Source organism: Salvelinus namaycush, chromosome 9 (assembly GCF_016432855.1).
Source record: "Salvelinus namaycush isolate Seneca chromosome 9, SaNama_1.0, whole genome shotgun sequence".
NCBI classification, from domain to species: Eukaryota; Metazoa; Chordata; class Actinopteri; order Salmoniformes; family Salmonidae; genus Salvelinus; species Salvelinus namaycush.
The window spans coordinates 16,460,584-16,486,491 of record NC_052315.1 but is presented as its reverse complement, the minus strand read 5'-3'; the positions used below and the strand labels follow the sequence as shown (position 1 = coordinate 16,486,491).

General features: G+C 42.8%; 1 protein-coding gene across 1 annotated transcript in view; it reads left to right on the top strand.

The window, feature by feature from the left end:
• Positions 1-25,638, top strand: part of LOC120053752 (unconventional myosin-IXb-like) — a 120,066-nt gene extending 94,428 nt beyond the window's left edge. Inside the window, exons 25-41 of the mRNA XM_039000970.1 lie at positions 836-942; positions 2,196-2,287; positions 3,527-3,714; positions 4,078-4,185; positions 4,299-4,469; positions 9,931-9,972; positions 10,091-10,202; positions 10,724-10,797; positions 10,932-11,124; positions 11,360-11,488; positions 12,203-12,308; positions 12,409-12,540; positions 12,828-12,951; positions 13,294-13,344; positions 14,428-14,546; positions 18,778-18,905; positions 24,221-25,638. Coding sequence (XP_038856898.1) covers positions 836-942; positions 2,196-2,287; positions 3,527-3,714; positions 4,078-4,185; positions 4,299-4,469; positions 9,931-9,972; positions 10,091-10,202; positions 10,724-10,797; positions 10,932-11,124; positions 11,360-11,488; positions 12,203-12,308; positions 12,409-12,540; positions 12,828-12,951; positions 13,294-13,344; positions 14,428-14,546; positions 18,778-18,905; positions 24,221-24,687 — 2,343 coding nt within the window. The 3' untranslated portion in view covers positions 24,688-25,638. The remainder of the gene's footprint in view (positions 1-835; positions 943-2,195; positions 2,288-3,526; positions 3,715-4,077; positions 4,186-4,298; positions 4,470-9,930; positions 9,973-10,090; positions 10,203-10,723; positions 10,798-10,931; positions 11,125-11,359; positions 11,489-12,202; positions 12,309-12,408; positions 12,541-12,827; positions 12,952-13,293; positions 13,345-14,427; positions 14,547-18,777; positions 18,906-24,220) is intronic.
• Positions 25,639-25,908: the final 270 nt, after the last annotated feature.

Genomic DNA, 25,908 nt, shown 5'->3' with positions numbered 1-25,908 from the left:
ATTTTACAAGGCTCTTACTGTAATTGTGTGCCTATAGACTTGCATCTGCATTCGGCAGTGTTTTTGGGCGATAACTTTCCTGTGGATTGCTAACACACAACCACTCTCATTTTCCATTTTTTTTTGCTATTTAAATAACAAGTGGTCACAAATGATTTTAAGGATTTGACTCAATAATGAATCAGTTTTCCTCTTAACCACCAACAACAACAATGTGCTGCTGGGAATGAACATGGGTGTATTTTTCAGGTGATAAAATTATATGAACCTCTTCCATAATTTGTGCAATGGATAATGAGTAGTGGCACTTTTAAGGTGATTGTCCCTCAGGTTGGGTGTTGATGGAAGTTGGGTAGGTTGGGTTCTCATGGAGGTCTATCGGAAGTTGGGTAGGTTGGGTTCTCATGGATGTCTATTGGAAGTTGGTTGGGTTCTCAAGGAAGTCTATTGGTTGATATAGGGGCGGCAGATAGCCTAGTGGTTAGAGCGTTGGACTAGTAACCGAAAGGATGCAAGATTGAATCCCCGAGCTGACAATCTGTAGTTCTGCCCCTGAACAAGGCAGTTAACCCACTGTTCCTAGGCCGTCATTGAAAATAAGAATTTGTTCTTAACTGACTTGCCTAGTTAAATAAAGGTAAAATAAAAAAATATTGGGTTGGGGTCATTCTTGATTGCTGGAAATGTCATCTCTTTTTCCTGTCGCAAATGAAACTATCAAGTTTTACCAAGGCCTCATCTCCTCAAACAGTTTTTTCAATCACCTGCTCAACATGATGGGAATTGTACAGTATAGTTTGATTCTTCACATTGATCTTATTGTTCGTCCTTGCAGCTCCAGTCTGCTGTAGAGGATTGGTCAACGGGCAGCATGAAGAGGAGGACCCATGACACCTCAGGCCACCAGGACACTGTCCAAGCTCTACCGCCCACCCCAGAGAGGTACACTGCTTCAGGGAAACTAATGTTAGATATTTTACAGCAGGATGGGGGACAGAGCAGTCCCGGCTGATTCGTTTTGGGTTGTGAAAGAGACTGGGTTGGACCTAAAAATATTGGCTTTGTTTTTAGATGAGTCATAAGAGCATTCCAAAAGCTTTTGGTAGATCATGGCATAAATAGGTTTTGGAACTAGCGGTATAGAACCTTAGTTGGCCAATATTATGGTTTGATGCCTTGGGTTTTGGATGTTAAAATGCATATGATGATGTCCTAAGGGTCTCTTCCAGATAACCCCAATGATCAATCAAATGTATTTATAAAGCCCTTTTTACATCAGCAGTTGTCACAAAGTGCTTATACAGAAACTTGGCCTAAAACCCCAAACAGCAAGCAATGCAGATGTAGAAGCGCGGTGGCTAAAAAGACAGGAACCTAGGAAGATGCTTGAGTGTGATGTTAATGTAAAGAGACTGATGTAACTGTGGAGGAAAACCCTTCACTAGACGATCTCATCCACCCCGGAGGTCTGAGGCAGATAGCCCATGGGAAAACACTATTCCTTGTGTAATCAAACTGTCTAGCTCCTTCATATGGCACGTTGCACAAGCTAGAGTTTCCCATATATAGCTATAGAGGCAGTTTGTTATTGGAGGGGATAGATTCCGGAAATTCCTTAACTTAATTTACTCTGAACAGATTTACTTGTTCCCCACTTTTTGGGATGTGCTGTGCCTTACTGTTCCAATGTTTTTATCAGGCTGGACGATCAAAATATTGGGCTTTATTTTGATTTTGTTTAAAGATTGTTACCATGGCACTCATTGAGCAGAGTCGGTCTATAAACCCTGAAAATATGTGGTGTTGGACTGGACAGATGAGAACATTTATTACTGTAGGCTTACATACAAAAATCCTCTGCCCCTTGACATTCACAAAGATTCAACATTCACATCTCGCACTTCTGATCACTAAAACAAAGCATGTTTTATCCAATTCTCCTGCATGGTGGCAGATATGATCAAATGGCAGATTGTATTTCTGTGTCAAGTCCGAACAACAGGTACTCTTGTAATTATGTTGTTCATATTAGTAGGATTGGATACATTGCTCACCTGTGCCTATTTACAGTCAAACCCATTAAAAACCATAATACACATCAATAACCCACAAATGTTACAATTAGTGTTTTTGTATTGACTCCTACTGTATGAGTGTGTTGATGGTGTGGTGTTGAGTGTTTATGTGTGCTGTAGATCCTCAGGGTTCCTGAGGAAGATCCTGAAGAAACGTTCCCATAAAGAAGCTCATACTCCTGACGATGGAGATCTGAGCGACCGAGGAGAAGGTTAGAGGCACCAGGATGCAGCCTTGGGGCACAACAAATATGTGACCTGACCAGGAAAATCTCTGGGTCCTACTTCTACAATAGGCTATAATAACCCGAGCGTACATTTTGTTCCTGGTCAAGTCACATGGTCATTCAAAGTGAATCTCTCATACATCACTTGATTATCCTAGATACCCGATATGGCACATTTCCATCTGAAACAACATCTCTTACTTCTCTACTGCCCTATTTAGCTTGTCTCCAGCATATCTTGTTGCTATGTAACTGTTAGGTTGCTGTCAAATGACTTGTCAGTGCCTTTAGTAGTGTATACTGTACAAGGTAGGGAGTTTCTCTGGGACTGTGAAATAAGGTGGTATTTGTGCTAAGATTCAGTCTGGCCTGGAAATGGCAGTGCTCTTACTCATGTGAAGGTGCTGGAAGAGGGCAGTGATGTAGGGGGTGATACAGGGTCAGTCACTTCCTGAACATGAGACCCAGAGAGAAAATACAGGTGTATTTCTCCAATGGATTTGTTTCTTAAATAAGTTGCTTTCTGGTAAATAATTAGTCAAGTAGGTTTAAGCTCTATCATAACAACATAGTTTGGACCTTTTATCATCATGTTTTGACTGTGAAACTGGCTCTAGCCTCTTGCTATGGTAGTGCGTCACAGTTTGGCGTTAGAGAGAATTACAAATATGTTTTATCAACAAAGTGATATGAAAATCCAAAAAACGAGTTTGGAATCAAGTGAAGTGTTTATTTCCTGGCCAAAACAATATATGTAAAAGGCTCTCAAGTCCCCAAAACTTACATTCTACAGCTTATACAGATATGGCTGTCATTAATAAATCATGTTAAACACTATTATTCCACACAGAGTGAGTCCATGAAACTTATTATGCAACTTGTTAACCAAATGTTTACTCTTGAACTTATTTAGACTTGCCATGACAAAGGGGTTGAATACTTATTGACTCAAGACTTTTCAGCTTTTCATTTTTAATTAATTTGTAAAAAATAAAAAACCTAATTCCACTTTGACATTATGGGGTATTGTGTGTAGGCCAGTAACGAAAGTGTCTAAATGTACATGTGTTTAAATGTAGGCTGTAACAATGTGGAAAAGGTAAAGTAGTGAATATTTTATATAATGATGCTTGAACATATTGACAACAATTCTGTCTGTCTCTCTCTTTGTTTCTGTGTCTCTTTGTCTCTGTCTGTTTGTCTGTCTGTCTTCGTTCCACACAGCCCTGCCTCTCTCTCTAACATCCCGCTCCCACCCAGACCCCGCTAGTGGAGGCCGGGCAGTGAGCCAGAACCCCACCATCAAGATCAGCCAGGCCACGCGTGTTTCAGAGCAATGGAACGCCTCTCTGGACAGGGAGATTACCAACGCCAATGAGCTCCGACACCTGGACGAATTCCTGGGGAATCAGGTCCAACCACATTCTGATTAATGTTACAGCTAAAAGCTAACTGAAATGAGAGTTGATCTCAGTCACACACCTCTTGTAGTTTTCAGGTGCATAGAGGAGAAATACACTTATAGTATGCTCCACAATATGTTTAAGGGGATAGTTTGGGGTTTTGGCAATGAAGCCCTTTATCTTGTGTTAGTGCTAGCTTAGCTAAGCTAGTTAGCGTTAGCTCACGAAACTACCTATAATCTCCTTCCTACTGGACACAGATATACAAATGGTATCCACAAGTTCATCTGGCTCTGGGGAAGTAGATAAAGGGCTTCATTGCCAAAAATCCCAAACTATCCCTTTAAACTATTGCTCTCTCTCTCTCTGTAGGTGAATGACTTCCGCTCCAGAGGGAAGCAGTTGTCTGCCACAGAAAACATCTTCATCACAGCCACCATGCAGTTCAGAGAGACCATCAAGGGCATGTACTCTCTCCCGGTGAGTGTCGGAACGCAAGGCCTATAGATATGGAAGCTGCTTTATCAATTGAGTGACTCCCGTGTATGGATGATAATTGCTTTATTTCTCTTTCTCTCACCCATGGTGGACAGACACACCATATTGGCTACAAGGGTCTGATGCGTGGCTACCAGAAGAGGGTGATCAGCCTGGCAGGAGAGAAGCAGAAGGGAGAGGTGCAGCTGGTGGTCAACCTGTTCCAGTCAGTCCTGGATGGCTTCATCAGGGGAGAGATCAAAAAGGAGGAGGCAGAACCAGCCAAGGTGAAGGATTACCCTGCATATTTGTCATAGGGCTATTATCGTAGTAGGCAACTCCAAGCACCCTGGTTTATGCTATAACACTTGGCACAAACAACACTTTCGTAGCATGTTATGCTGCGGAGCTGAGCAGACATTAATAAACTGAGCTCTTCAAAGTTATCCTATTATTACCTAAATATCAACGTTGAAACAATATTCTAACATCGGCTGATAAACTGTTAAGCGCTTACCTTCCCAAGGGCCATGGACCTCGATCCGAGAGGCAAGAAGGATGACCAAAACTTTGTTGAATCCCAAGATAATAACACCACAGCTAGCAAGATAAGCATTAACCCTGATAACTCAGATGACAGTTCCACACTGTTCCTCTCAGCAGCCTCTTCCAAGACTTCAGGCATGCTTGCTACTCTCCTCCAGGAAATGTAAGATGGTAACAAAGGTCTTTCACTGAAAATGTACAACAAATAGGCTGAACTTTATTCTTCCATTGATGGCCTGAAATCCTCCCTGAATGATCTCCTTTTGAGAACCACTGAGGCTGAGTTTCGCATTAGCACTGCTGAAGATACTGTCACCTGACATGAACAAGTTATCAAACAGCTGCAGAAGGACAATGCCTATCTCAAAAACATGGTGGACCAGATGGAGAACCAGAGCAGACGTAGCAATATCCGTGTGGTGGGATTGAAGGAGGACAGCGAGGGCCGTGACCCTGTCCGTTTCTTCACTCAATGGATCCCTGATGTCCTGCGCATAACCAACTACACTAAGCGGAACACGCCCACAGAACCTTAACACCGAAAACCCACACCAGATGAGCCTCCACAGACCGTCCTGATCGGGTTCCTCCGTTTCCAGGACAAGGTGAAGATACTGTGACTCACAAGAGCCAAAGGGGACATCACCATCGATGGCAAGAGTGTCAGCCTCTTCCCGGATATGCGCGTGAATCTCGCCAGACGTAAGCAGTTCAAATCTGTTGCCAAAGCCCTGAAGGACAAGAACATCACCGGCTACATCATTCACCCTGCGCAGATGAAAGTTCAGTACAATGGCCGAAGCCATCTTTTCGACACTCCGGGAGAAGTGTTAACTTTTCTCAAAGAACTGAACCGCATTTGCTTCACAAAGGTCTATCTGTGGGATTTGACGCAGTTTATTGGGATTTGTCTTGTTTGTGCTCTCCTGGGACTGAACTACTGATGTCTATTTGGAATTTGGATCTGTTTACCCCGTGATTCGGTCGCTACAGTTGATTTGGACATTTTCAACTAACAGTTATTTTTCCCGTGGTGAGTTCTATTACATTTAAAGGGGAGTATATTTTGGTTTTGACAATATCCACTGGGCGAAACAAATTAGTAGGCCTAGGCCCATTGCTTTTTCCCCCATTTATGATTCTCCTCTTCTCCTGAAAAGAGACTCAAGCAGCCCTTGTTGAAAGTAAAATATTCCGCCATAAATGTCTATTCACAACGTTTGTTTTCAACATAGAGAGCTCGTAGGTTTTAGTTTATGCCAAAGCTTAGCTAGTAAGAGCAAGATGGAAAGCAAGCAACAACGTCTCTCTACAAGTGTTTTCATGTTTGATTGTGGTTTTAGTCCGACAATCGGTCGTTTTTTAAAATATTTTTTTTAATGTTGCTTCCTTCCTAAAGAGACGCATAGGTCACTTCAGTGTTCACATCAAAGTTGAAACATTACCTGAATACTTACATGTGAGTAATTATCATTCGGTTATATATTTGAAACTCAACCCATGCTTAATCCATTAAAATATGTCACATTCAACGTAAAAGATCTTAACAGCCCAGTTAAGAGGATAATTTCTTAAGGTATAGACTATTTAAGGCTGACGTTGTGTTCTTACAAGAAACACATTGTACAGCCAGTAAACACAAGAAATTAAAGAGGGAATGGGTAGGACAAATTGTTGCGGCCTCGTTTAACTCTAAAGCAAGAGGAACTGCGATTTTGATAAGTAGACACATCCCTTTTGTGTCAGCAACACCATGTCTGATCCCTCAGGCAGGTTTGTTTTGGTGCAGGGGCATATTTATTCAGTCTTGGAACCTATTGAGTATTTATGCTCCTAACTTCGATGACCATATGTTTATTCAGAATGTCTTCATTCAGGCTGCTCAAGCTCCACCAGAATGGCTGGAGATGTTTTTTCCCCAGATACAGTTCTTGATAGGTCCTCTGATAAACCCTCCCCTCTTACCAAAGCCGTCAAGCTCACCATGTCATTCATGAAGGATCTCAATTTACTAGACGTCCTGAGACAGATGCACCCACAAGGATATGAACTACTCTTTATTCACACCCACCCAACACACACACACTCACGCATAGATCACTTTTTGCTGTCAACCCAACTGTTTCATAGTGTTAGATACCGATTGTCTCACCAGATTGCTTTGTGACCATTCTCCTCTGGAATTAGCAATCTCCATTCCTACCAAGCATATATAGATGGAGACTAAATTCTACACTCCTGAAGCAACCTGCATTCATCAAAGAGCAGATCAATATTTTTACTTTGACAAATAAACCCTCTGGTCCTGACAGTTTAATTCTTTGGGACACATTGAAAGTCTCTGATGGGAAAGGCTCATTGCCTGTACTAAAGGGTTGAAAAGAAAACACAGTGCCAAACTGAATGACCTTAAATCTGAAATCTTTGAGCTAGAGAAAACCTACCAAAGGGGCCAGACTAAAGACCTATAAAGGCTTTTGGTAAATAAAAAACTGAAATATAATGCTCTGAACATGTATCAAGCTGAGAGGGGCATTACTAAATCAAAACAGCGTTACTATGAACTTGGAGAGAAAGCACACAAAGTATTGGCATGGCAACTGAGAGCAGAGGAAAGTAAGAGGACAATTAATGCTATAGAAACTCTTACTAATGATCTTTTGACCCTACTGAAATGAATGATACTTTTAAGAAATGCTACGAGGACCTCTATACTTCCCAATCAAGCGATGATCTATCAGAGATCAACTCTTCTCTCCTTTCTCAACCTCCCTTGTCTGTCAGAGGAAGACAGAGCGCACCTGAGCGAACAGTTCTGTCCCTGAATTGTTGGAGGACATTAAATCTTTACCTTCTAATAAATCTCCTGGCTTCCCTCCAGAGTTCTATAAAGAACTCAAGGGGCTGTTGGTACCCTACCTTAAGGAGGTACTTTAAAAAGCCGGGGAGGATAACTGCTTTCCAGAGTCTTTCACTCAAACTGTGATTACAGTAATTCACAAGAAAGGGGAAAACCTGTGAAAGTGTGCCTCCTATAGACCAATCTCTCTCCTTAAAACAGATTGTAAACTGGTCACCAAGATGCTATCTAAGAGACTGGAGTCATGCCTCCCCCTGTTGGTCAACTCAGATCTTACTGGATCCATAATTAATAGATTGTCCTCCAATAATCTCAGAAGGTTCTTTGATATAATTCACCTTCCAAAAAAATAAATATCTAGTGTCGCAATCTCCCTCGTCGCCAAAAAGGCCTTTAATAGGGTCGAATTACCATATCTCATTCGCGTTTTGGAAAAGTTCAGTTTAGGCACCGTGTTTGTAAACTTGATAGAGTCACTCAACAAATCTCCTAAAACTAGTATTGCTACCAATGGGATTACTTCCTCCTCTTTCCTTCTCTTTAGGGGGAACAGATATAGTTGCCCTTTTAGCCCCCACCTCTTCGCCATCGAACCGTTCGCGGAGGCCGTTAGAACATGTCCTGACATACATGGCATATCACTCTTTGAGGACGACCTTATCTTATTTCTAACAAACCCAGAATATCCCCTCTCACTTACAGAACCTATTACAGTATTTTTGTTCTTTCTCTGGGTATAAGGTCAATTTTGATTACAATCTTACTGTTGTCTGTCTTTGACCATCAAGCATCAATTTCCTTTTTAGACGGTCGCCTATGGGTTTCACATATTTGGGTATAATGGTGGATGGTAACCTGAAGAACCTCAATAAACTCAATCTGGCCAGCTTGTTGCAAAAGGTGGAGGGTGACCTGTGTAAATGGATGGACTTGTCTCTCTCTCTACTGGGTAGAATTAAAATGAATATCCTACCCAGACTTCTATATTTGTTTCAATCTCTCCCCATCCCTGTATCCGCAGCATTCTTTTCCTCTCTCGACAAGCTGACCAGACAGTTTGTGGTACGGCAAATCTCCTAGGGTTAGCCTGGACAAACTGACCCTTGATTACAGTCAAGGGGGCTTAAACCTCCCTAATTTCAGAATATATTACCTGGCTGGTTGAACATGGTTCCCAATCAAGCAATGTTCAAAAGTTTTTCAAGAATAGTAACTTTAGACCATGGTCTGATAAGAGGATCACTCTTCTGGAACATTGTTATGAGGGAATTCTTATGTCCTTTGAACAGCTGAAATAGAAATACCACTTGTCTAACAAGGACCTCTTTAGTTACCTACAACTATGACATTTTATTAGGGTGAATCTCAAGGACCAATGGAACCTACCTAAGATGTCACCTGTTGAACAACTTTGCCATGCAGACCAACCGCTGTTCAAGACCATTTCCTGTGTTTACGATGCTCTTATGTCATGACTACCACTGCCTGAGCTAGATAAACCCCGACTTAGATGGGGAAAATATCTGGGTATTCGTCTTGATGAGGGTCTATGGAGTGACCTATGCAGGAATGGTGTTACATCCACATTGAACTCCAGATACAGACTGATCCAGTTTAATTTCCTCCATCAGCTCTATACCACCCCATCTACATTGCACAAGTTCAACCCTGGTATCTCCCCCCTATGTTCAAAACTACACCGTTTCTGGCAAGGGGTATGCGATACCGTATCCTCAATTCAGGGGGCTGCATTCCCTTTAGACCCGGAGGTCTGTCTACTGGATAACTTCACTAATTCCAATCTTAGGCAAAGTCACACTAATAAAGCTAACAGAAATGGTGCTAGCAATTGCCAAAAAATTATTGCCTTGAAATGAAATCTGGCAGGCGGATATCTGAAGTTAGTAGTTGTATCCCACTGGAGAAAATTTCTTTCAGCTTGAGGAATAAGTCGGAGACAATTTACAGAATTTGGCAACCCTTTATTGATTATATGGAGAATGTCCCCTCATAACATTGATTGCATCTTTTTATAATCCTCATGTAATGTTTCACACTTTAATGTATAAAATGTACTGTAGCCTACTGGTCCAATGTCTCATATTTAGTTTTGTTTTTCTATTGCATTTACATTTGTCTGTTGTCTTCTAAGTTTGTCACTTTGTTATATTGTTGTCTTTCTTCTTTTTGTTTTGAATGTTCTTAATTGTAAAATGCAAAAATAAAATATATCATTGTTTTTTTTTAACACTGATTTTTGGTACTGAATACACGGATCTTGATTATTGTCCGTTTTTATGGATTCAATCAATTAAATATTGATGGTTTTGTCTGTATTTCAGCCTGCTAAAGCGCGGAAGAATAGGCGGAAAAAATACAAGAACGTAAGTACAAACTAAGGGCCGATCCTTAAACCGGTCTACTCTTTGTTCTCTATAGAAATATGTTTTTTTTTAAATGATTGGACACATTGATACATGCACACAATGTATGATTGTTTAGATGGAGAACCCCCTGGACCATGTGTTCAGCACGTACCAGGTTAACATCATGCAGTCGTGTGACCAGTGCAACTCCTATATCGGGGGCATGGAGAAAGTCTACATGTGCAGCTGTAAGTACTAGACAGACAGACAAACACACATACACACATTCTGACAACTCTCACATTCTAGTAACAACTAATATAGGTGTATACATATATATACATATACATTTTTTTTCACCTTTATTTAACCAGGTAGGCCAGTTGAGAACAAGTTCTCATTTACAACTGCGACCTGGCCAAGATAAAGCAAAGCAGTGCGAAAAAAACAACACAGAGTTACACATAACAAACGTACATTCAATAACATAATAGAAAAATCTATGTACAGTGTGTGCAAATGTAGAAGAGTAGGGAGGTAAGGCAATAAATAGGCCATAGAGGCAAAATAATTACAATTTAGCATTAACACTGGAGTGATAGATGTGCAGATGATGATGTGCAAATAACAAGGATAACTGTCTCCAATGATTGATGTGAATGATGAGCATGCTTTAAACATACATAACGTGTAACATTATAACCATTACATTCTGGGTCGTCATGGATGCAAATGTTAATAGCCTCCCATTCTGGTTTTATTCTTCCAGATTGTAAGATGGTGTGCCACAAGAAGTGCCTCTGCAAAATTGTCACAGACTGCTCCACGTTTTGTGCCAAAAAGGTGGGCATTGACCTCACATTCGTAAACTACATTGACATACTTCCATGATTTAGGTTTGAATCTTAAATCCGTATTGGTCCCTAGGTTACTATTGACTAACATATCTCTGACTGTTGGTGTCTGTCTGTGTGCAGAGTGACGAGGAGTCGGGAGGCCTGCACTTTGGGGTGCGCTTGTGTCACCTGACCAGCGAGGACAACCCCATTCCCATAGTGCTGGAGATGATGCTGGAGCATGTCGAGATGAACGGCCTGTTAACAGAGGGAATCTACCGCAAGTCAGGCTCCGCCAACCGCATGAAGGAGCTCCACCAGCTAATGGAGACTGGTAAGGGCCAGCCCATAATATTATAAACAGTAAACCAGAGAGCTGCTAAGATCTTGATGGGTAACAGTTCATTTGAGGGGTGTACGGAAGACTTAACATTAAACACCTACACAAGCACAAGAGTAGTTGTATTTTTCAAGTTTCATTGTGCCCATGTAGATCTTATGTATGACATAAGTATACCTCTTCATGTTCCCATTCCATGACCTGTCTAATGGTTGATGTTGTGTGGCAGACCCCCACGCAGTGTGCCTGGAGGACTACCCCATCCACACAGTGACAGGGCTGATCAAACAGTGGCTGAGAAAGCTGCCTGACCCCCTCATGACCTTCACTCATTACAATGACTTCCTTCGTGCCGTGGGTGAGTCCTGTTATAGCTCTGCCTCACTCTTCTCCATGATCAAGGGAGAGATGGCTACTCTTGTTCATTTTGGATTTTGTTATATAATATACGTCCACAAGGGGGAGGCCCTATATCAGCCCAGGTGGGTTATCTTCTCCTTGGTATGTTCTACTGATCTACAGGTAAATGCCAAAATAAAGGAAATACTTGAGTAAATGAGGGATACAAAGTATATTGAAATCAGGTGTGGTTCCTGAGTTAATTAAGCTATTAAAACATCCCATCATGCTTAAGGTCCAGCTGCCCATTTATTTTGGCTACCATGGCTAGAGATCTCTGACTTTGAAAAAGGGGTCTCAAAGGAAGTTTAAAGGGTGTGTGTGTGTGTCTGTCACCAGATCTCAACCCAATTAAACACTTATGGGAGCGGCACCTGAGACAGCGTTTTCCGCCACTTTTGACAGAATGACAAATTATGGAATTTCTCGTGGAAGAATGGTGTCGCATTACAGTTCCAGACACTTGTAGAATCAATGCCAAGGCGCATTAAAGCGGTTCTGACGGCTTGTGGTGGCTCAACGCCGTATTAAGACCCTATGTTGGTGTTTCCTTTATTTTGTCAGTTACCTGTATTCTACTGAATGTTGAAATGTGTAATATTGTCAACTGTCAGCAATCCCTACATTGTGGCGTTGTTGTTGATCATACATTGTGTTTTCCTCATCTCTCTAGAACTTCCTGAAAAGCAAGAGCAGCTACATGCCATCTACAAAGTGTTGGAACAGCTCCCCACCGCATGTTTCAACACCTTGGAAAGACTTTTCTTCCATCTAGTCAAGTACATACTCTTCATGGCTGGGGCAATATTGCAGTGTGTATTGCTGTATAAATATTAAACTTTTTTCCCCTTCCACATGAGTAATATCTCTCTCTTCCAGAGTGTCTAAAGACGAGTCTCACAATCGCATGTCTCCCAACTCCCTGGCCATCGTGTTTGCCCCCTGCATCCTCCGCTGCCCAGACAGCGCCGACCCACTCATGAGCATGAAGGACGTGGCCAAGACCACCATGTAAGTACCTCTCTGATCACTGCATAGACAGACACCACTATTACTTTATGTATAAAACATTGTTTTATTATTATCAATTCAGTTGAAATAAATGTACATTTAAAAAAATCCCACAATAAGAATAGTCCACTTAGAATGGATTTTATTGATCTCAACCCTACTCTTTGCTGTTATCAAGTGAATATTTTGTTCAGGCAACTAGGTACAACCCCCACTGTACAGAAACCAATGCAATGCCTTTACCACAATAGAGATTCTAACTAGCAGGTAATGTCTCTGTGTCCCAGGTGTGTGGAGATGTTGATCAACGAGCAGATCAGACGCTACAATGAGAAGTTGGAGGAGATAGAACAGCTGGAGCACGCTGAGGCTCTGGCTGTCAACCAGCTCAAACTCAAGAGACAGAACACGGTGAGGACAATTTTACATGGTCTGGTCTGTCTGGACACCAATGGTTGGGGCCAATTCAGGAAACAAACTGACATTTCTATTCCAATTTTCCTCAATGCTTCTCTATGTCGCTTTCTGAATTGGAATGGAATTGATCCCAACACTGACACTTACCAGGTCCATAGACTCAGTAGACAGACCGACCATAGTCACCAACTGTATTTACTACATACTGTAGGGCAGGGCTGTACTACTACACTCCTAGTCCAGTAAGGCTGCAGGTTTTTGAGTGTCAGTGTATTGTCCAATATCCACCATGGGTTACTGCTCATTGTTTTGTGGTTCTCCCTTTTTTTTCTTCAGCTGCACTGGCATTTGCCCCTCAGATTTTCTGCTCCTTACAAAGGAGTGGTGGTACGTATCCACGTTGCTCTGGTCTTCCTGGTAGCTAGATGCGGTTTGTCTTAACCAACCGTCTGTGCATGACTTGTAGTAGTCGATGACTCCCCCCCATCCCCTCTCTCCTCTTCATACTAATTGATGGTATACAGTGCTGCAGTGGTCTCCCAACTATGTTTCTGGAGAGCAACTGGGCATGCAGGCTTTTGTTCCAGTCCAGCAGTTACACACCTGGATCCAGGCGAAGACAATGATCAGTTGATTCTGTGACGGAGGTGTGTGTCAGTGCTAGGTGTGTGTCAGTGCTAGGTGTGTGTCAGTACTGCTAGAACAAAGGCCTGCATGCCTACTACTAGTACCTCTATGCGATGTTAGACCCCTGTTATACTGCATGTTGGTCTCAGCCCTCAGTATCTGTGATGTGAAGGTTCTTCAGAGTGATGGTGTGGGTTGATGTTGGTCTTTTCTACATGTGACTTGTTTGTGGTTTGACTAGTATTTGGTGACATTAACTCTTGATCATAGCCCGCTTGTGCTGTATGGAACATATATGATTCCCCACTGTACAACCTCAGGATTGGATGGATGGTTTGTGGATTCTCCCTGTTAACCGGAACCAAGCCTTATAATTGACATGGGAATGAGTTGTCTTCTTGATGATGTCTTTTACTCCTGGAGTAAAATAACCATTGCTTTGATTCGCAGCCTATAGCTTCATTCAATAGTAAAATCGTCATAAAAACCCTCACACCCGATACTGACATGTTCCTACATGTTGTGTGATTGAATAACAGTTGCATAGTGTCTGTTAATCCCTACTCATCATGACAAAACCGCCTGCCTTCCTCTAGTTACCATAGCTCACTGGAATGACAGAGGCATGAAATAAATAAACACTATGCATGATGACGTTACACAGGCACCCCCACCCCATCCTCTAAACCAGTGTGGGAAGGACTTGCTACTTGTTGAGGTGCTATGAGTAACTGTGTGTGTGTGTGTGTGTGTGTGTGTGTGTGTGTGTGTGTGTGTGTGTGTGTGTGTGTGTGTGTGTGTGTGTGTGTGTGTGTGTGTGTGTGTGTGTGTGTTCTCTCCCAGGTGCATGAGAAGAAGTGCTCTGACTTGACGGTGGTCCCTGAGAACGATGAGCCACTAGACTCTGACACGGAGGCTGAGAAAAACCTGATGGAGCGCATCAAGTCTATAAAACAAGAGAAGTAAGAACTGAACAGAGCCCTTGATTCACCACTAAATTCAGCAGATACTTTTGGCAATGTAGTATATGTGGGCACCCCTTCAAATGATTGAATTCAGCTTTTTCATCCACACCCGTTGCTGACAGGTTTATAAAATCGAGCACACAGCTATGCAATCTCCATAGACAAACATTGGCAGTAGAATGGCCCGTACTGAAGAGCTCAGTGACTTTCAATGTGGCACCGTCATAGGATGCCACATTTCCAACAAGTCAGTTCGTCAAATTTCTGCCCTGCTAGAGCTGCCTCGGTCAACTGTAAGTGCTGTTATTGTGAAGTGGGAATGTCTAGGAGCAAAAACGTCTCAACCGCGAAGTGGTTGGCCGCACATGCTCACAGAACGGAACCGCCAAATGCTGAAGTGAGTAGCGTGTAAAAATCATCTTTCCTTGGTTGCAACCCTCTCTACTTAGTTCCAAACTGCCTCTGGAAGCATCATCAGCACAATAACTGTTCGTCGGGATTCCATGGCCTAAGATCACCATGCGCAATGCCAAGCGTTGGCAAGAGTGGTGTAAAGATCGCCGCCATTGGAATCTGGAGCAGTGGAAACGCCTTCTCTGGAGTGATGAATCACGCTTGTATCACACTATGGCCTTCAGACGGACAGATCTGGGTTTGGCGGATGTCATGCGAACGCTACCGGCCCGAATGCATAGTGTAAAGTTTGGTGGAGGAGGAATAGTGGTCTAGGGCTGTTTTTCATGGTTCGGGCTGGGCGCCTTAGTTCCAGTGAAGGGAAATCTTAATGCTTCAGCATACAATGAGGGGTGAGTCTAGACTTCTGTGCTTCCAACTTTGTGGCAACAGTTTGGGGAAGGCCCTGTTGTGGAAATCCACCACTAAGGACTCAAAGTAAATACAGCAATCTTTATTATTACGGCTGTAGAGGTTCACAAACTCAATACAAACTTGATAAAAACTCTGAAGGGGAGGTTCCCTTTCAGTCCTTTTATACTGCTATACTAACAAGTTATAAGCATGGTTGGTTCCTGTATTTGACTGATTTATTCCACTTCTCTTGTCCAAAGATAATGTTCTGGGCGTACTGCCAATTTGCTTATGAGTGATAGTGTGGTTTCCTCCTTTGCAGTCATCCAGTTACTGGCATGAACCCAACCAGGTTATTACAAAAGCAGCATTGCGCTAAACATACGATTACATACACACAAGAACATTTCCATCACGGCCCTTTCCTGTTTCAGCATGTCAATGCCCCGTGCACAAAGTGAGGTCCATACAGAAATGGTTTGTTGAAATTGGTGTGGAAGAACTTGACTGGCCTGTGTTACACCCCTGAAAAAGGGGGGAAAGAATAACAATTGTGATACGGAATGTTTACTCATTGAACTTTTAGTGCAATCATTTTACATAAGTAACACAGAATAACAGATCTACAGGAAATAGATAGTTTTGTAGGGTACAAGGCTTATTCAAGTCACAACAGTATACACTGTACATCACTGAAACAAATACTATTTTCAATATATAATATAATAATATAAGCTTTAACTCAGTAAACCATAACTCAATTTATCAACAGGCAATAAAGTGTTTGAAAAACCATTACACAAATAACACTGCAAAATATCTTATTAACAACGCATCTGTTCATTCACAATCGACATAAAATGGCAGCTACGTAGCAGTACCTAGCAGTACGAAGCTAGCTGCAACCGAGCAGGGCTCATGTTTCTCTCTGCAAACTTAACTAACTTCCTCAATATGTTACTAAGACAAACCTTAAACACTCTTGACATGTTAGCGAGTTATTACATTTAAATTACTCTTTTTTTATCATCAATAACGTACCTGAAAAAGGGGAGAAAGAATCACAATTGTGATACGGAATGTTTACTCATTGAACTTTTAGTGCAATGAGAAAAAGACCGCGAATTCTCCGTGAACTTGAGTGGAGACCAGAGGAATCGATCTCAGGCTCATAGATTAAGAGCATTTAGTAGATCACAGATTAACACTTTTACCCACGACAACATAAAGTAATCAACATAACGTTTACACATTCCTCTCACAATTCGTACCCTTTGTATGCTTGACGGATTTTAACACAATTATATAAATGTTATCAATCTATCAACTAATACTGAATGCATGATCTTCTTAACCTTAGATGTTTTAAGATCCTCACATACTTTGAATTTACTAATACTTTTGAATGTATAACAGGCTATTAGTATTTCCTTTAACCTGTCACACTTGCACAGAGCCATGACCTCAACCACATTGACCACCTTTGGGATGAATTGGAATGCCTAATCGCCCAACATCAGTGCCCGGCCTCACTAATGCTCTTGGCTGAATGAAAGCAAGTCCCCGCAGCAATGTTCCAACATCTAGTGATAGCCATGAAGTGCTTTGAAAGGCTGGTCATGGCTCACATTAACACCATCATCCCGGAAACCCTAGACCCACTCCAATTCGCATACTACCCCAACAAAAGGAACACCTATGTGAGAGTGCTATTAATTGACTACAGCTCAGCGTTGAGAGCACCAGCTGTTCCGGACGACTGTGTGATCACGCTCTCCATAGCCAATGTGAGTAAGACCTTTAAACAGGTCAGCATTCACAAGGCCAGACGGATTACCAGTACGTGTACTCCGAGCATGCGCTGACCAACTGGCAAGTGTTTTCACTGATATTTTCAACAGCTCCCTGTCTGTAATACCATCATGTTTCAAGCAGACCACCATAATCCCAGTGCCCAAGAACACTAAGGTAACCTGCCTAAATGTCTACCGACCCATAGCACTCATATTTGTAACCATGAAGTGCTTTGAAAGGCTGGTCATGGCTCATATCAAGATCATTATCCCAGAACATGGCTCATATCAAGATCATTATCCCAGAAACCCTAGACTCACTCCAATTTGCATACTGCCCCAACAGATCCATAGATGGTGCAATCTCTATTGCAGTCCACACTGGCCTTTCACACCTGGACAAAAGGAATGCCTATGTGAGAATGCTATTCATTGACTACAGCTCAGCATTCAACACCATAGTACCCTCAAAGCTCCTCACTAAGCTAAGGAACCTGGGACTAAACACCTCGCTCTGCAACTGAATCCAGGACTTCCTGACGAGGTGCCCCCAGGGGGTAAGGGTAGGCAACAACACATCTGCCACGCTGATCCTCAACACTGGGGCCCCTCAGCGGTGGGTGCTTAGTCCTCTCCTGTACTCCGTGTTCACCCACGACTGCGTGGCCAAACAGGTGCTATGGAGGGTAGTGCGTACGGCCTAGGACATCACTGGGGCAAAGCTTCCTGCCACCCAGGACCTATATACTAGGCGGTGTCAGGAAAAAGGCCCAAAAAATTGTCAGACTCCAGCCACCCAAGTCATAGACAGTTCTCTCTGCTACCGCACAGCAAGTGGTACTGGAGCGCCAAGTCTTAGTCCAAAAGGCTCATTAACACCACCTACCCCCAGGCCATAAGACTGCTGAACAATTAATCAAATGGACACCCGGACTATTTACATTGACCCCTCTTTGTTTTTACACTGCTGCTACTCGTGTTTTATCTATGCATAGTAACTTTACTCCCTACCTACATGTACAAATTACCTCGACTAACCTGTACCCCCAAACATTGACTCGGTACCAGTATCCCCTGTATATAGCCTCATTATTGTTATTTTATTGTTTTGTTATTTTACTTTAGTTTATTTTGTAAATATTTTGTTAACTCTTTCTTGAACTGCGTTGTTGGTTAAGGGCTTGTAAGTTAGAATTTCACGGTAAAGTGAATTGCTGTTATTTTCGAAAGCCTTCCCAGAAGAGTGAATGCTGTTATTACAGCAAAGGAGTGACCAACTCCATATTAATGCCCATGATTTTGGATTGAGATGTTCGTCGAGCAGCTGTCCACATACTTTTGGCCGTGTAGTGTTTTTGAATGCTGTGGTTTATACACCGTGGTTATATTTATATAATATATGCCATTTAGTAGATGCTTACAGTCATGAATGCATACATTTTACGAATGGGTGGTCCCGGGAATCAAACCCACTACCCTGGGGTTACGAGTGCCATGCTTTACCAACTAAGCTACAAAGGACCACCCATATCCAATGGTTATATTTTTTGCCTGTGATCCACCAACCAACCCTTGGTTACATTTGTGACCCCTCTGTTTTCTTTCTCTCCCTTCCCCATTTATCCCAGGGAAGACCTGGCCTGCAGACTGCCAGAGCTGGAGCAACCTGGTTCTGACCAGGACAACCTGGACTCTGAGGCGTCGCTGAGCTCTGAGAGCCTGTTGGACGAGCGCTGCAACAACTCGGAGCCCGAAGGTCAGTATTAAAGGTATAGTCCCCCCCTCCCCCCTTTCCTACCTATTCACACCTGTGGGTTTCTCATCGGCCTGCCTGGCCCCCTGTCTGCCCCTGCTGTCTCTGGTGCAGGTCTGGACATGCTGGTGGTGCTGCATTTAAAGAGGTTGGCGGAGGTGCCGTCTGCTCTCTAGCATGTTGGAGGCTCCCGGTTTACAAGCAACGTGTGTGTGTATTTGTGTGTGTGTTTTTGTATGTTTGCATGAGTGTCTGTGTGGCATGCAGAAACTTTGACCAGACTAACTGGTGGGGATGGAGTAACATGGTGGAGTATTATGGTGGTAGAGGTTTGCGGGGGACTGATATCTTCATACCGCTCCTGCTGCTTTTCATACCGCGCTCGCTCCCGCTGTCCGACTCCCACCCACTCCTGCAAGAACTGGTCCCCAATCTGACGCAGTCCTGCAATGTTATTTTAGGTGAACTGTATGTGACACAGCTCGCTTTGCAGCCTCGGTCCCAGTAATCTTGCCACCCTAGTCAAGATCAAAATGCGCAAAAATAGCCTAAGAAATAGGTTAAAATACCAGAGATTCTCACGTGGCCCATTATATTACGTTATCGGTATTATTGGGCTGTATCAGCCAATAGGGTAGACGTAGTTTAATAGAGTTGGCGAATTATAGGAGAGTGGACACTACCTGCTTTTAGCAACACTAGTATTTACACACTGGGGTTGCTGGGAATTATCTTACAAAAAAAGTAATACTCCGCCGTATGCCAGAAGTTAAAAACTGTTTTATCCCCGTGGATTGATGAGGAATTGAGAAGTTGTATGGTTGAGAGGGGTGAGGGATGAGGCAAAAGGAATGGCAAATACGTCTGGCTGCACAACCGATTGGCAAACGTACTGCAAATTGAGAAATCATGTGACTAAACTGAATAAAAAGAAGACACTATACTATGAAACAAAGATAAATATATAAAGAATGGGAGTAAAAAGCTTTGGAGCACCTTGAATTACATTTTGAGCAAAAAGGCAAACTCGGCAACATTCTTTGAATCAAATGGATCATTCATCACAAAACCCACTGATATTGCCAATTACTTTAAGGATTTTTTCATTGGCAAGATTAGCAGATGGAAAATTGTGAGGATAATAGCGGACAATATTTCCACTCCTATTTGCCATATCTTCAATCTAAGCCTACTAGAAAGTGTGTGCCCTCAGGCCTGGAGGGAAGCACAAGTAATTCCGCTTCCCAAGAATAGTAAAGCTCCCTTTACTGGCTCAAATAGCCGACCAATCAGCCTGTTACCAACCCTTAGTAAACTTTTGTAAATTGTGTTTGAGCAGATACAATGCTATTTTACTGTAAACAAATTGACAACAGACTTTCAGCACGCTTATTGGGAAGGAAATTCAACAAACACAGCAATCACACAAATTACTGATTATCGGCTGAGAGAAATTGATGATAAAACGATTGTGGGAGCTGTTTTATTAGAACGCAGTGCGGCTTTTGACATAATCGATCATAGTCTGCTCATTTGAAAAATGTATGTGTTACGGCTTTACACCCCCTGCTATATTGTGGATAGAGAGTTAGCTGTCTAACAGAACACAGAGGATGTTCTTTAATGGGTGCCTCTCCAACAAAATCCAGGTAGAATCAGGAATTCCCCAGGGCAGCTGTCTAGGCACCTGACTTTTTTCACTCTTTACTAATGACATGCCACTGGCCTGGAGTAAAGCCAGTGTGTCTATGTATGCAAATGACTGAACACTATACACGTCAGCTACTACAGTGAGTGAAATCACTGCAACACTTAACAAAGAGCTGCAGTTGGGTTTCAGAATGGGTGGAATAAGTTAGTCCTAAATATTTCAAAAACTTAAAGCATTGTATTTGAGACAAATCATTCACTAAACCCTAAACCTCGACTTAATCTTGTAATAATGTGGAAATTGAGAAAGTTGAGGTGACTTTACTGCTTTGAGTAACCCTAGATTGTAAACTGTCATGGTCAAAACATGTTGATACAACAGTAGCTAAAATGGAGAGAAGTCTGTCCATAATAAAGCACTGCTCTGCCTTTTTAACAACACTATCAACAAGGCAAGTCCTACAGGCTCTAGTTTGTTGCACCTGGACTACTGTTCAGTTGTGTGGTCAGTTGCCATAAAGAGGGACCTCGGAAAATTACAATTGGCTCAGAACAGGGCTGCACGACTGGCCCTTCTATATACACAGAGAACTAACATTAATAATATGCATGTAAGTCTCTCATGGCTCAAAGTAGAGGAGTGATTGACTTCATCACTACCTGTTTTTGTAAAGAAGTGTTGACATGCTGAATCCACCAAGGTGTCTGTTTTTAAACTACTAACACAGCTCGGACACCCATGCATACCCCACAAGACATGCCACCGAAGGTCTCTTCACAATCCCCAAGTCCAGAACAGACTATGGGAGGTGGACAGTATTTTTTTTTTTTTTTTTTTTTTTTTTACATTTTTTAGTCATTTAGCAGACGCTCTTATCCAGAGCGACTTACAGTAGAGTGCATACATTTTATTACATTTTTTTTTTACATACTGAGACAAGGATATCCCTACCGGCCAAACCCTCCCTAACCCGGACGACGCTATGCCAATTGTGCGTCGCCCCACGGACCTCCCGGTTGCGGCCGGCTGCGACAGAGCCTGGGCGTGAACCCAGAGACTCTGGTGGCACAGCTAGCATTGCGATGCAGTGCCCTAGACCACTGCGCCACCCGGGAGGCTATAGTACAGTACTACATAGAGCCATGGCTACATGGAACTCTATTCCACCTCAGGTAACTGATGCATGCAGTAGAATCAGATTCTTTTTTTAAATGGAACAGTGAAGATTGTGAAGACAGACACACGTACACGACTGGCACGCTACACACGTACACATGTATTTGGTATTGTAGATAAGAGTGCGTTCGGGAAGTATTCAGACCCCTGGACTTTTTCCACATTTTGTTAGGTTACAGCCTTATTCTAAAATAGATTTTTTTCCCCCCGCTCATCAATCTACACTACAACATAATGACGAAGCAAGAACAGGTTTTTAGACATTTTTGAAAATGTAAAAAAATTAAATATTACATTTACATAAGTATTCAGACCCTTTACTCACTACTTTGTTGAAGCACCTTTGGCAGCGAATACAGCCTTGAGTCTTCTTGGGTATCATGCTACAAGCTTGGCACACCTGTATTTGGGGAGTTTCTCCCATTCTTCTCTGCAGATCCTCGCAACCTTTGTCAGGTTGGATGGGGAGCGCGCTGCACAGCTATTTTCAGGTCTTACCAGAGATGTTCGATCGGGTTCAAGTCCGGGCTCTGGCTGTGCCACTCAAGGACATTCAGAGACTTGTCCCGAAGCCACTCCTGCGTTGTCTTGCCTACCACTGAAGAATATCCCCACAGCATGAAGCTGCCACCATGCTTCACCATAGGGATGGTGCCTGGTTTCCTCTAGACGTGGCTTTTGGCATTGAGTTAAATCTTGGTTTCATCAGACTAGAGGATCTTGTTTCTCATGGTCCTTTAGGTGCCTTTTGGCAAACTCCAAGCGAGCTGTCATGTGTCTTTTACTGAGGAGTGGCTTCCGTCTGGCCACTCTACCATAAAGGCCTGATTGATGGAGTGCTGCAGAGATGGTTGTCCTTCTGGAAGGTGCACCCATCTCCACAGAGGAACTCTGGAGCTCTGTCAGAGTGGCCATCGGGTTCTTGGTCACCTCCCTGACCAAGGACCTTCTCCCCCAATTGCTCACTTTGGTTGGGCGGCCAGCTCTAGGAAGAGTCTTGGTGGTTCCAAACTTCTTCCATTTAAGAATGATGGAGGCTATTGTGTTCTTGGGGACCAGCAATGCTGCAGACATTTTTTGGTACCCTTCCCCAGATCTGTGCCTCGACAAAATCCTGTCTTGGAGCTCTACGCACAGTTCCTTCGACCTCATGGCTTGGTTTCTGCTCTGACATACACTGTCAACTGTGGGACCTTGTATAGACAGGTGTGGGCCTTTCCAAATCATGACCAATCAATTGAATTTACCACACAGGTGGACTCCAATGAATTTGTAGAAACATCTGAGGGTCAATGGAAACAAGATGCACCTGAGCTCAATTTCAAGTCTCATAGCAAAGGGTCTGAATATTTATGTAAATCAGGTATTATTGTGTGTAGATTGGTGAGGGGAAAAAAACAATTTAAAACATTTTAGAATAAGGCTGTAACGTAACAAAATGTGGACAAGTCAAGGGGTCTGTATGTGATAGAGTAGTGGACTGAGGGAACATACTTAATATGATGTTATGTAATATTTAAAATTGTATATAACTGCCTTACACTTCCTGGGGTCCAGCAACATTAATGGGGATCCTTAATAAATATTATTCCATTTTAACTTACTCTGTCGATAGTCTTGTAGGCTTGACCCTAATGTAGGGGGGAATGTGAGGAATAAAGCATCTAATGGAACATATAATTAAACAGAATTTCCAAACATGGGTCTGTTGTAGACCCATGGAGTTTCTCAGCGAGGTCAGTTCCTCTCTGCTTACTTCATGTCAAGTCCCCCCACAAGTTCTTGCTTTTTTTGTGCAAGTGTGCGCACGTGCAGGACTTGAGGTAAGCGGAGAGGAAGTGGGTGTACAACAGACCCACGTTTGGAAAGTCTGTTTAATTTATGTTCTATTAGATGTTTTTATTTCTTAATTTCTCCCTGCATAAGGACCAATCCTACGGACAATCGGCAGAGTAAGTTGAAATTGAATTTAACTTCCGGCGGACTTAAAAATAAAAAATAAATTAAAAAGTAAAGCTAATTGTAATAGTGGACACTTGACTTGAGCTACATTTTGCATAACTTTTAGGAGTGGGACATTTTGCAGGCAGAAAAATACATGTGTTATCAATATTTATTTCCAGTCAATGTTGGAACCTTAACTAATGCCTATAATATTTAGGAAGTTGATTTTCATGGAAAGACAACTTTCTGTTTAATTGAGACCACACATAGGCGCATTTGATCTTGCACGCCAAACACGAAGAGATGAGGTTGGTCTTCTGAATTTGAAGCAGAATTATCCTGAGAGTTTGTGAATAGTGCTACAAAGAGCTGCTTTAATACAATAGTTAACACATACAAAACAGAAAGACAACCGTTCAAAATAATCTGGAGGGGGGGGGGGGGGGGGGGGAATATATGAATCTCTAAATTGTCTGACTGCCCACTGGAATAGTGGCATGTTTTGGTAGTGATATGAGCCTCTTTTTCTCTCATCCGTCTCTTCCAGGGAGAGGTTTTTTCCTGTTGAGTAAGGCCAAGCCGAACTTCCCTCCCAAGCCTTCTGACCTGGCCCAGAGACCTATGTCCCCAAGAGGGTGTTCCTCTTCCCCAAACCTCATCTCCGATGTTGCCTTTGGCTCCACCTCCCGGCTCCAGCTACCACGACGCCGCCCCATCATCCCCGACACGGTGAAGCTGCCCCCGGGCATCCACTCGCACCCCCCCACTGTGGACCTCACCCCCCCTGCCAGTGGCAGCTTCAGCCTGGTGAAGAGGCGGGAGCAGCCCGCCCGACGCAAAGACAGCATCCAGTCCCTGTACATCAGCCCAGACAAGGACCTGTTCCCCTCTCCTCCCTCCATCTCCTCCCTCTCCCTTTCCACCTCCACCCCCACTCCACAGAGCCTCCAGACCGCCAGCATGGCCCTCAGACGGTTCTCAGACCCAGACGTCCCCTATGTAGACGAGGCCTGACACAGACAGGAGGCACAATAGAACTTCATTCAGAACTGGATATCTATGGTGTTCCCCACGGCCTGGAGGATACAGTCCGTTAGTGTCGCTGTTGCCATGCAAACCGATCATGGACGTGTGTTTTATACTCTTGTGACTGATGAAAACAGGATGTGTCACCAAGCACTTTGTCTACAATAAATATATTGTGGTTTTTTAAGAGACAATTTAAATCCATTTTGCGCAGACGCATGGACTCCATGGATGTTTTATTTTTGAAATTCTTCCTTGATTTCACGAGGGAAAAACTGCAGGTTATTGCACCTTTCTTTTCCCAGGTCTCCTTATGAGAAGACCTGAACAGTGTTCTCAGTGTAATGCAAAAGTGCCTTGATTTGTACAAATTCATTATTTCTAGTTTTAATCTTCAATGGGGGGGGGGATTTTTGTATGATACTCTTGTACTTATTCATTGCAATTATACCGACTCAAAGACATACTGGAACGAGGAACAAAACACTTTTGATGCAGTTATGGTCCCTTGAAATGCCTTCTCGTCGGAAATGGACTCTCCCTCAATTTCCTCCCAGTATAGGAACTGCTTTCACTTGTCAAAGGGGAAATGAGAGCAGCTCTAGCCACTTTCCTCCTGGATGAAAACCACCAACACTTGTCAAGGGCTGCGTGCCATGTCTTAATTGACCTTTTAGATTCTACTTTCTGTAATGTTTCCGCAGCTACATACATACGGCTTCAGTCAACTGTACTGTACCTGCCACTCTGTCAATGGGAGGGTCAGGGTGCCTACAGACGACCCCTTCAGAAGTTGGGTTTGATATTTAATACTAATGTCCTTCTCTCAGACTGCTGTTGGATGTCGTCTGTCTGCCTGTGTACTGAGAAAATAGCCATTTGGAATGTCTGGGATTGAATGATGTGAGCTGTAACAGGACAATACAGTGCATGCTTGTATACGCTGCCGTGGTCTTTAATTTGTAACACGCTATTTAAGTTCACAACCATAGGGACAAAGTAAAAGAGACAAACGTAGTGAATATCCATGTTCATGTGTTGAATGCTCTACTCATATAGTGAGGCCAGGGCTGGATTAAGCAATCACATTTGTTAGTGGGGTCTCCATTTTGTTGGTGCCTTTTCAAAACACATTTCATGCAATTCTACTTCATTTACATTACCTGAATAATTTTTTTATACCACACAAATTAACGAAATAGGTGGTGT